The sequence below is a fragment of the Oncorhynchus kisutch genome, linkage group LG4 (genome assembly GCF_002021735.2).
Source record: "Oncorhynchus kisutch isolate 150728-3 linkage group LG4, Okis_V2, whole genome shotgun sequence".
In the NCBI taxonomy this organism is placed as follows: domain Eukaryota; kingdom Metazoa; phylum Chordata; class Actinopteri; order Salmoniformes; family Salmonidae; genus Oncorhynchus; species Oncorhynchus kisutch.
Window position 1 is genome coordinate 27,506,312 of NC_034177.2, and position 12,526 is coordinate 27,518,837.

Consider the following 12,526-nt stretch of genomic DNA (forward strand, 5'->3'; position numbering starts at 1 on the left):
ATTTATTTCAGCTTTTATTTATTTCATCACATTCCCAGTGGGTCAGAAGTTTACATACACTCACTTAGTATTTGATAGCATTGCCTTTAAATTGTTTAACTCAAATGTTTCAGGTAGCCTTCCACAAGCTTCCCACAATAAGTTGGGTGAATTTTGGCCCATTCCTCCTAACAGAGCTGGTGTAACTGAGTCAGGTTTGTAGGCCTCCTTGCTCACACACACTTTTTCAGTTCAGCCCACACATCTTCGATAGGATTGAGGTCAGGGCATTGTGATGGCCACTCCAATACCTTGACTTTGTTGTCCTTAAGTCATTTTGCCACAACTTTGGAAGTATGCTTGGGGTCATTGTCCATTTGAAAGACCCATTTGCGACCAAGCTTTAACTTCCTGACGGATGTCTTGAGTTGCTTCAATATATTGTTGCTTCAATATATCCATATCATTTTCCATTCTCATGATGCCATCTATTTTGTGAAGTGCACCAGTCCCTCCTGCAGCAAAGAACCCCCACAACATGGAGCTGCCACCCACGTGCTTCACGGTTGGGATGGTGTTCTTGGCTTGCAAGCCTCCCACTTTTTCCTCCAAAATAACTATGGTCATTATGGCCAAACAGTTATTTTTGTTTCATCAGAGCAGAGGGCATTTCTTTGTCCCCATGTGCAGTTGCAAACCGTAGTCTGACTTTTTTATGGTTGGTTTTGGAGCAGTGGCTTCTTCCTTGCTGAGCGGCCTTTCAGGTTATGTTCGATATAGGACTCGTTTTTGTTTGTACAGATGAACGTGGTACCTTCAGACGTTTGGAAATTACTCCTAAGGATGAACCAGACTTGTGGAGGTTTACAATTATTTTTCTGAGGTCTTGGCTGATTTCATTTGATTTTCCCATGATGTCAAGCAAATAGGTACTGAGTTTGAAGGTAGGCCTTGAAATACATCCACAGGTACACCGCCAACTGACTCAAATGATGTCTAAAGCCATCATTTTCTGGAATTTTCCAAGCTGTTTAAAAAGGCACAGTCAACTTAGCATACGTAAACTTCTGACCCACTGGAATTGTGATACAGTGAATTATAAGTGAAGTAATCTTTCTGTAAACAATTGTTGGAAAAATTACTTGTGTCATGCACAAAGTAGATGTCCTAACCGACTTGCCAAAACTATAGTTTGAAATTCGAAGAAATTTGTGGAGTGGTTGAAAAACGAGTTTTAATGACTCCAACCTAAGTGTATGTAAACTTCCGACTTCAACTGTGCACACGTGTCCCCTTCCTTCCCTTCCATTCTCTCTGCCAGCGCCTAAACAAAGACCCACTACATCCCTTACCGCCATTCCCTTCTCCAGCCCTCCACGTCTGCTTGACTCTTATCTAACACTTCCACTAAATGAAGAGATTTGTAATTATAACCCAACTGCTTACGACTCATTTCAGTACTGACTCAGTCAAGCCCCCTAGTCATTGTTCATTGTCTCAAAGTCCATGGGTATGTTTACAACACTGGCCATGAAGGACTGGTTTGGAAAACTGAAATAATGTTCTTCAAATCTCCACAGCAACAGGACCTGACTAGAGTGTGACCACACCTAAAGTGAGGGGAAATCACGCAACAGACACTTATGGACGTCCCCTAGCCACAGCACTGAACACTGAGGTGTCCGTGTCCACACACCACCCCTGGGAACAGCTGGTCTACCTCAACACCACCAAAGATGGATCTGTGGGGCCGGCGGTTTTTCCCTCCCCACAGGCCGAATTAAACCACATTAATTTGGACATGTCATGGTAGACCACCTGGATGATAACGAACTGCAGTCATCCCCCTCGTCCACAAACCATAGGCCTATATAGACCAACACCAGGGACATAGACAGACAATGTGGCCATAGCTATGAGGAGGAGGAACACTATCATTCTCCAACTCCAGGGCTTTCAGTTTCATAATGGACTCCACGAGAAGGAAATGGAGGAACGTTTTCTTCTCCCTGTTCAGCACATCCAACTTCAGCCCTGACAAAAAGGACAATGTGAAGCCAAAGCAAAGAAATTTAGCCTCAAACAGAGAGATAGAGAGGGAACATATATTGAGGGTGTAAGAAATAACACAGGCTGATAAAACACACCCACAAAATGAAAACTAAACATTCACAATCAATGGGAACACACACTGGTGATGGTTAAATGAGAAGTAACATTTTACAAAATGCTTCACACGGTGTGAAATACTACAAAACCCAATACAAGCAGCGAGTGACTGACGTTTGACTCAATCACCACCATTCCAAAACAAGAGTAACAACACTATAGACAAAACCAACATCCTGTACTTCAAAATTCCATCGTAGCCTAGAACAAAATAGAACTATAATACTTGTATAAATTGTCAAGTCCACAAGCCCCACTTTAAATCAGATTAAAGGGGAAAAGGTACCTCCATATCCACTGTACATCTTTTTATCGATATGTGGCTTCCTCTCAGTGTTGACCACCCAGACCAGGAGATGGTTCTCCTTGGGTTTAATGAGAACCACCTTAAAGAGATAGACATAGATAGATAGATCCACGGAAGAAGATCCAGCAGCGTCTACTCGTCTGAAGTTTAATCTCTGGCCCCTCTCTCAAACTCAGAGGAGAGAGAGCAGAGTAGAGGCGCTGCCGCCAGGAAATGGGAAGGCGGTCAAACTCCCTGCCAGCAGCCCTCTCCTCCTCCTCCTCTGGCTTCCTCTACTCTTCTCTGACTGACATCACACTCTTCCTGCCTCTCCCTCTTCCAGCAAGACCAGCACATTGTTTCCAACTCGTAAATTACATGTACAGTACCAGTCAAAATGACAAACCTACACATAAAAAAATAAAATAAACTATGAAATAACACATATGTGGAAGCATGTAGTAACAAAACAAAATACATTTTATATTTGAGATCCTTCAAAGTAGGAACCCTTTGCCTTGACAGCTTTGCACACACTTGGCATTCTCTCAACCAGCTTCATGAGGTAGTCACCTTGAATGCATTTCAATTAACAGGTTTGCCTTGTTAAAAGTTCATTTGTGGAATTTCTTTCCTTCTTAATGCGTTCGAGCCAATCAGTTGCACTGTGACGAGGTAGGGGTGGTATACAGAAGATAGCCCTATTTGGTAAAAGACCAAGTCCATATTATGTCCATCATTACTTTAAGACATGAAGGTTAGTCAATATGGAACATTTCAAGAACTGAAAGTGTCTTCAAGTGCAGTCGCAAAAAAACATCAAGCGCTATGATGAAACTGGCTCTCATGAGGACTGCCACAGGAAAGGAAGACCCAGAGTTACCTCTGCTGCAGAGGATAAGTTCATTAGAGTTACCAGCCTCAGAAATTGCAGCCCAAATAAATGCTTCAGAGTTCGAGTAACAGACACATCCCAACATCAACAGTTCAGAGGAGACTGCGTGAAACAGTCCTTCATGGTCGAATTGCTGCAAAGAAACCACTACTAAAGGACACCAATAAGAAGAAGAGACATGCTTGGGCCAAGAAACATGAGCATTGGACATTAGGCCGGTGGAAATCTGTCCTTTGGTCTGATGAGTCCAAATGTGAGATTTTTGGTTCCAACCGCTGTGTCTTTATGAGACATAGAGTAGGTGAACGAATGATCTCTGCATGTGTGGTTCACACCGTGAAGCATATAGGGGGAGGTGCGATGGTGTGGGGGTGCTTTGCTGGTGACACTGTCAGTGATTTATTTAGAATTCAAGGCACACTTAACCAGCATGGCTACTACAGCATTCTGCAGTGATACGCCATCCCATCTGGTTTGCGCTTAATGGGACTTTCGCTTGTTTTTCAACAGGACAATGACCCAAAACACACCTCCAGACTGTGTAAGAGCTATTTGACCAAGAAGGAGAGTGATGGGTTGCTGCATCAGATGACCTGGCCTCCACAATCCTCAGACCTCAACCCAATTGAGATGGTTTGGGATGAGTTGGACCGGAGAGTGAAAGAAAAGCAGCCAACAAGTGCTCAGCATATGTGGGAACGCCTTCAAGACTGCTGGAAAAGCATTCCTCATGAAGCTGGTTGATAGAATGCCAGTGTGTGCAAAGCTTTCATCAAGGCAAAGGGGGACTTCTTTGAAGAATCTCAAATATATTTTGATTTGTTTAACACTTGTTTGGTTACTACATGATTCCATATTTGTTATTTCATAGTTTGTCTTCACTATTATTCTACAGTGTAGAAAAACGTTTAAATAAATAAAATCCCATGAATGAGTCGGTGTGTCCAAACTTTTGGCTGGTACTGTATGCAATTATAACATTTGTGTTCTCTACTACTGCCATTACATATCATGAATAGGACCCCAAAATAGCTTTGAGTAATAAACTGTGGAAACTCAAGAGACCCTAAGAAAAGAAAAATGTTAACTTCTCAACTCTTCCCTTAATATTTTTCCTCATAATCACAACTGAAGTCTGAAATAACACAACGAGAGATGATCCTTATCAGCCTTGAGTCATTCATCCATGACAAATCCCTACCGGTCTTAGCATGCCAGACTGTCTATCGGTTTACAAGAAGTACCCAGACACCCCAGAGCATGATGCACCAAACGGGAAATGAACGCTCATAACCCCCTCAGAAACACTGTTCTTACTCTATATCGTCATCATAGATTCTGAGGCTCTTGTGTGTGTATAGTCTAGTGGAACTGCTTTTTGTCGGCTCAAGCCTCTAACTAAAATGAGTCACTCCGTGAACCTTGTGATCAGGTCAAACTTGTGTGATGACCCCAAGTCTCATTCTTAACAGTGCACCTTGAAAATGTTTAACAGAGGACAGAACTGGCAAAAGGGACTTGAGAACCTCGCTGCAAGCTGATGATCACACTCAAGGTGACACTGCTCTAGTTCAGGTACTTAACCTGATTAGGTATATGGCTGCACTTTACGCTGAGGAATGAAAGTTGTCAATAATAACCTACAAAGGACAGCCGTCACTGTCAGCAGTATGCCATCAGAAAAAAAGCAGGATGTTAGTCAAACAGTTGCAACAACATGCTGAAAAACAGTGACTAATAAATCAGTAGAGCACAGAGTCTGATGAAGGGGAGTGAGAATAGATGGGTATATGCAAATACAAACAGCTTGTAAGACTGGTTTACGCAACGATGTTTCTCATTGGGCTTTTCCCCATAACCCAGGCCACTGCCTTTCTCCTGGAGGCTGACTTGTTTTTAATGTCTTCGACATCACGCACACGCAGGATATTAGTCAAACAGTTGCAACAACACACACACCTCCTTCCGTATGCGCTGCACATTTACAGGGAGAGGAAAGCCTTAAATCGACATGTTAATCCAGCAGCTTCTCTCGCTGCACATTCAGATTTCACTCAGATTAAACTCGAATGACTTTCATGTGTTCCACTTAGATCCAAAATGTACCACTTCATTACACACATGGGGAGACTTAAACAAACAAAGACACTGTCAATAAACGTGTTCACCTCACCCCCCCCCCATTCACCACCGCGACTGTCACCAAGGGTTTCTAACAGGTCCTGACATGATCAACCTCTGCAGAATCCCATTCTGCACGCTAGAATGTGTAGGAGGACTAGCTGACATTGATACTCGATGACAGTGATTGGCTGAGTAGCTTCTTTGGCGATTAGTAGTTGGTCAGATCCAGTAAATGGAGTAAGCGAGGCAGTCGAGGTGAATCAAATCAAGGTCTGTTAACCACATCAGATCAGCTCATTAGCATCAAGGGGAAATCCCACACCGAGTCTCAGCCTGGCTGACCAGGAATCAACGTACACCAAATAAACATCGGTCTACACAATGAAACGGAGTGTAACAAGATATCAAGGGGATCAGCATCCAACGTACGAAAGACACATAATTCTACATCTCTTTTAGAGCACTTCTATTCAGTGCACAGAAACACATACACCAGGACACACACTACATGATCAAAAGTATGCGGACACGTTTGCTCGTCAAACATCTCATTCCAAAATCATGGGCATTAATATGAAGTTGGTCCCCCTTTTGCTGCTATAACAGCCGCTTTGCATTGCTCATCCAAATATTTATACATTCTTATTTCCATTCCTTTAGATTGTGTGTATTGTGTGTTAGATATTACTGCACTGTTGGAGCTAGAAACAAGCATTTTGCTACATCTGCTAAACACATGTATGTGATAAATACAATTTTATTTAACAGTCTCCACTCTTCTGGGCAGGTTCTCCACTAGACGTTGGAACATTACTACGGGGACTTGCTGCCATTCAGCCACAAGAGCATTAGTGAAGTTGGTCACTGATGTTGGGAGATTAGGCCTGGCTTGCAGTCGGCATTACAATTTATCCCAAAGGTGTTCAATGGCGTTAAGGTCAGGGCTCTGTGCAGGCCAGTCAATTTCTTCCACATCGATCTCGACAAACCATTTCAGTCTAGACCTCACTTTGTGCACGGGGGCATTGTCATGCTGAAACAGGAAAGGGCCTTCCCCAAACTGTTGGCACAGAATAGTCTGGAATGTTATTGTATGTGGTTACTGGTTACTACATGATTCCATGTGTTCTTTGACAGTTTTTGATGTCTTCACTATTATTCTACAATTTAGAAAATAGTAAAAATAAAGAAATACCCTTGAATGAGTAGGTGTGTCCAAACTTTTGACTGGTACTGTACATGTAGGTAGGGGTAAAGGGGCAAAGCAGACAGCACCATTTTCTTGTTTTTAAAATGTAGGCTAGCCAGGGGCACACTCAAACACTCAGACATTATTTACAAAAGATGCATGTGTTTACTGAGTCCACCAGAGGCAGTAGGGATGACCACTAGTTCTCTTGATAAGTGCATGAATTGGACTATATTCCTGTCCTGCTAAGCATTCAAAATGTAACGAGTACTTTTGGCTATCAAGGAAAATGTACGGAATAAAAAGTACAATATTTATTTTTAGGAATTTAGTGAAGTAACAGTCCAAAATATAAATAGTAAAGTACAGATACTCCAAAAAAAACTACTTAAGTAGTACTTTAAAGTATTTTTACTTAAGTACATTACACCACTGCCCAGAGGCTTCTGTTCCTTGGCGTGTTATAGAAAAGTCAAAAGGTGTCATCAAATAGATTACAATATTAATTATTTACTGGAATGACTACTAAAAAAAATTTGCATTGGTGTTTGGACAAACTATAGCAGGCCTGGGCAAATATTTTCCAGGGAGGACCACACTAAAATATATTTTTGCCATCGCGGGCCAGAATCATATTACAGGATTATACATCATGTGTATGACTGTGCTGACAGATATATCTACTGTAAATCACATCCAGATATGCTACAAATTTTACCATGCAGAGAAATAAACCATATCCATGTTCTCCTTTTGGTAAGTATTTTCATGATTAAACATGCAACAAACTACACAGAGGGAAAAGTACACTGTGCATTCAGCACCACGGACAGAACTCTTGTTAACGGCTATGCACAAAAACACTAGGAAGAGAGAGCTCAACATTACATTTAAATTACTCAATCAGCGTGAGTAGTGAAGTATCTGATGGGCATTGACTAGAGCAGTGAAGTCAGGTATAGTTTCTGGTGTCACTATGCGTAGGATTGCTGAGAGGTGAGAGTCAGTAAGAGATGATTTGTGCCTTGACTTGTTATATTTCATCACTGACAATGTCTGGGTCAACATATGTACAGTTGAAGTCGGAAGTTTACATACACCTTAGCCAAATACATTTGAACTCAGTTTTTTACAATTCCTGACATTTAATCCTAGTAAACATTCCCTGTTTTAGGAGACCACTTTATTTTAAGAATGTGAAACATCAGAATAATAGTAGAGGATGATTTAATTCAAATTTAATTTCTTTCATCACATTCGCAGTGGGTCAGAAGTTTACATGCACTCAATCATTATTTGGTAGCATTGCCTTTAAATTGTTTAACTTGGGTCAATGTTTCAGGTAGCCTTCCACAAGCTTCCGACAATGAGTTGGGTGGATTTTGGCCCATTCCTCATGACAGAGCTGGTGTAAGTCAGATTTGTAGGCCTCCTTGCTCGCACACGCTTTTTCAGGGCTTTGTGATGGCCACTCCAATACCTTGACTTTGTTGTCCTTAAGCCATTTTGCCACAACTTTGGAAGTATGCTTGGGGTCATTGTCCATTTGGAAGACCCATTTGCGACCAAGCTTTAACTTCCTGACTGATGTCTTGAGATGTTGCTTTAATATATCCACAACATTTTCCTCCCTCATGATGCCATCTATTTTGTGAAGTGCACCAGTCCCTCTTGCAGCAAAGCACCCCCACAACATGCTGCTGCCACCCCTGTGCTTCACGGTTGGGATGGTGTTCTTCAGCTTGCATGCCTCCCCCTTTTTCCTCCAAACATAACAATGCCAAACAGTTCTATTTTTGTTTCATCAGACCAGAGGACATTTCCCCGAAAAGTAGTCTGTCTTTTTTTTATAGCGGGTTTGGAGCAGTGGCTTCTTCCTTGCTGAGCGGCCTTTCAGGTTATGTCAATACAAGACTTGTTTACTATGGATATAGATACTTTTGTACCCGTTTCCTCCAGCATCTTCACAAGGTCCTTTGCTGTTCTGGGATTGATTTGCACTTTTCGCATCAAAGTACGTTCATCTCTAGGAGACAGAACACGTCTCCTTCCTGAGTGGTATGACGGCTGCGTGATCCCATGGTGTTTATACTTGCGTACTATTATTGGTACAGATGAACGTGGTATGTTTGGAAATTGCTCCCAAGGATGAATTAGACTTGTGGAGGTCTACATTTTTTTTCTTCTGAGGTCTTGTCTGATTTATTTTGATTTTCCCATGATGTCAAGCAAAGAGGCAATGAGTTTGAAGGTAGGCCTTGAAATACATCCACAGGTACACCACCAATTGACTCAAATGATGTCAATTAGCCTATCAGAAGCTTCTAAAGCCATGACATCATTTTCTGGAATTTTCCAAGCTGTTTAAAAAAGGCACAGTCAACTTAGTGTATGTACACTTCTGACCCACTAGAATTGTGGTAGTGAATTATAAGAGAAGTAATGTCCTAACCAACTTGCCAAAAAAACAATAGTCTAACAAGAAATTTGTGGAGTGGTTGAAAAACAAGTTAATGACTCCAACCTTAGTGTATGTAAACTTCTGACTTCAACTGTATGTGAACAAACAGTAGAAACATCTTCTGAGCATGACTCCTAATCTTTGGAAAGTTTTGTTCATCGAGAGATGCATAGAACCTCGTCAGTGACATTGTTTTGAATTGTTCTCCAATCACTGCATCAGACTGAAGATCGATAGGCTCAAGTTGCAGGTCAGTGCGATTGTAATCCACATTGAAGGTGAAAGGAGAGGAAACCAACCGTATGGTCATTTTACAACACTTTGAAAATGACGAGAAAACTCACTGTTCAAAGCACGCAGCAGCGATGTTTACTTCTCTCGCTGGTCATCTGATAGGGAACAGACTAGTAGTGTCGGAAGGTGGGTGAGATTGTTGTCATCTGATAGGGAACAGACTAGTAGTGTCGGAAGGTGGGTGAGATTGTTGTCATCTGATAGGGAACAGACTAGTAGTGTCGGAAGGTGGGTGAGATTGTTGTCATCTGATAGGGAACAGACTAGTAGTGTCGGAAGGTCGGTGAGATTGTTGGCGGGTCAGGAGTAATTTTCCCTTGAAAGCTTTGACAAGGCTGTACATCTGAATTGCAAAAAGGCCCTTCCCTTGTAGTTTGGAATTCAGATCACTCATGACGGCCATGACGGTGAAGGCAAAATCAGCCAACCATTCTTTATCTTGCAGTTGAGAGAAATCCACATATTTTCCTTTCCTTTGCAAAAACTCAGCAATCTCAGATATCAGGTCCCACAACCTTTTAAGCTCCTTCCCGAAACACAGCCATCTCACGTTTGTGTGGTAGGGGAGATCTGCATGACCCGACTCGGTATCCTTCAACAGTGAGACAAACTGCCTGTGGTTTAAAAGATTTTGCTCTTATGAAGTTTACGACTGTAGTGACTGTATCCACAACATGGCTCATTTTTAGAACCCATTTACAGAGCACCTCCTGATGAATAATGCAATGCAGGAAAATAATTATCTGATCTGGGTTCAGCTCAACTACTTGATCTTGTATCCTTTTCAAAAGGCCAAAGTCTTTTCCTGTCAAGTTTGGGCACCCATCAGTGGTCACACTAGATAACTTTTCATTAACCTCCTCCAATAAATCTTTCCCTGTGGTTGTGCTCTTCATTGACTGCACTGAAGCCAGCTCCTCTGTAATTTCCTAGTCTGGGGTTATGTGCATCACCGCCCTCATCCAGGGCCAAGGAGAAATAGGTGAAATCCTTTACCTTGTCTTTCAACTGTTGTTCCATATTCTCTGCTATGTCCTCAACACGCAGTGTCACTGTTCGTCTTGACAGGGAGACATTTTCAAACAGCTCTTTCTTGTCGGGGGAAAGTTTTGCTGCAGAGTCAATTAAACATTCTTTAATGAATTCGCCCTCAGCGAATGGCTTGCTATGTTTAGCAATTTTGTGGGACAGTACGCAGCCTGCTCTTGCAATACCGTCATTTGCTGATTGCAGTTTGTGAGAAGTCCTTGCTGCTTTTTTCAAATGAGAAAGCAACTCTTTCGATGCACTTGGCCTCAGAAGACATATTCTTATATTTCTCTGCATGCTTCGTCTGGAAGTGTCGGGACAAGTTGCAATCTTTTCTCTTTTTGTGCTCTTCACACACAGCTTTCCCTGATACCTCAACAAATAAATATTTCGATGTCCACTCTTACTGGAACATCCTATATTCATGGTCTACTTTCCTTTTCTTTGAAAAACGTATTTTTGTGCAATTTCTAGCTAGCTACTATTTCTAACTAACGTGTGTTTCAGCCTGTCTGTCACTGTCTGTCCTCATGCAGTTGTTATTTATATGTGCCTTCAAAAATAAATGTCCCACAAGCGGTGTGAGTTAAATCATTACACAGGCGAGAATTCATTGGGCTTTTCATTTGAATAATAAAATACGTTTTTCAAAACTTTACTATCGCAAATTCTTTGTGATCTGAGCATGATTCTACCGCGCCGCATTGAAATCAGGTCCCGGGCCCAAACCTGCGTTATAGCATACTCAGTAAATGTGTGGAAAGATACAGAAAGGCATGAGAGCTAATCTTAAATAGCATTCATACTCTCCAATATGGTGTAATAAATGATTCTTAGTGTGTAAGAAACCATTTATATCAGATCCTTGGTCTAAGAAGGGTTTTTATACTTTGAAAGACATCTTCAATGTGAATGTACTCCTCAGTTTCCAGGAAATCAGCCAGAGTTTTAATGTCCCAGGGGGTGGTTGAATTCGTAATGTGGAAAAAGTCAAGGGGTCTGAATACTTTCCGAAGGTACTGTAACTATCCCAGGACAATGTAAGTCATCTGGGTCATACAGAGATAAGATGCCTGGCAACACACTGACACAGGGTTATCAGACGCACACAGGCCTGACAACTGGATCCTGGATATCGGTGCATATCCCAGGGGATTTACCCAACTAGCTGTATTTGTTAAGTCTACCATTAATCATTACACCAAACTCACATACACAGTTCAAAGAGTAGGGGGTGAGGAAAACAAAATACATCAGTACTTCCTTGCATTTCCACCTGGGCAATTCTGGAATTGCCCTGAAACTTTATTTCACTTAAAATGTATGCCAAACAAAAACATTGTTTTCAAAGTTTAACACTCCATACAACTTCACATTGGTGCTCATGGGTCCTTTTACATTGGGTCCTTTTAAATTGAAATGACCACCTTAGCGCAGCTCAATCTAAGGTGGAGACCCCCACCCCTCCATAGCTTCACTCAACAACAAGCACTTTACTCCCCAAAACCACGTTCTTTCCATTCTTAACATGCCACTAGGCTTCTATTTGTCTCAAACACAGCAGGCATGCTTGTTTTCCACACCCCCTCCCCTGATTCTTAAATCAAAAGAAGCTTTACTTATTTAATCTGCTGTTTGAGCAGGTGCCAGGGAATTTCATATGCACAGAAAAAACGACAGGTATAACAGAGGAGCTATACTGGGATTACGTGTGCGCAAACCGTGAACAGGACGTCAGCGCAATATTACCGGCTACCCCAGAGACGTAAACAGATGCATGCGTGGAAGAAGAATTAGCCCTTGGTCTCTTCTGCGAGGAATCTATTGAGTTTGTGTCCAATATGGATAACCATATTTCTCATTACATAAAAAATACAATTCTACAACCATCTGCAGTCAATTGATTAACCTTGTTCAAGGGACACTAAACCAGACAAAATAAAAGCGTGCCTATCTATATAATGAATTGGGTGGGTTGAGATGATTAAATAGAAAAGCACTAAACCTCTCCCTAAAAGCTTCACTTATTCAAAAGTTTCACTTGAACGCTAAATGGTTCTCAAGTAGATTAATAAGAAAAGCTCATCCATTGTTTAAAAA

The 12,526-nt window shown here is 41.6% G+C and overlaps 1 protein-coding gene across 6 annotated transcripts in view; it reads right to left on the reverse strand.

Annotated features, from left to right (window-relative positions):
* The window catches only part of LOC109889329 (rho family-interacting cell polarization regulator 1), a 124,596-nt gene that overhangs the window by 39,566 nt on the left and 72,504 nt on the right, over positions 1 to 12,526 (reverse strand). Inside the window, exon 1 of one of the 6 annotated variants that reach the window (XM_031822745.1) lies at positions 2,435 to 2,621. The exons of 4 other annotated variants lie outside the window; for them this stretch is intronic. In XM_031822745.1, coding sequence (XP_031678605.1) covers positions 2,435 to 2,453 — 19 coding nt within the window. In that variant the 5' untranslated portion in view covers positions 2,454 to 2,621. Of the gene's footprint in view, positions 1 to 2,434; positions 2,622 to 12,526 lie in introns of those variants that run through there. One more of the 6 variants, XM_031822748.1, reaches the window with a different exon arrangement.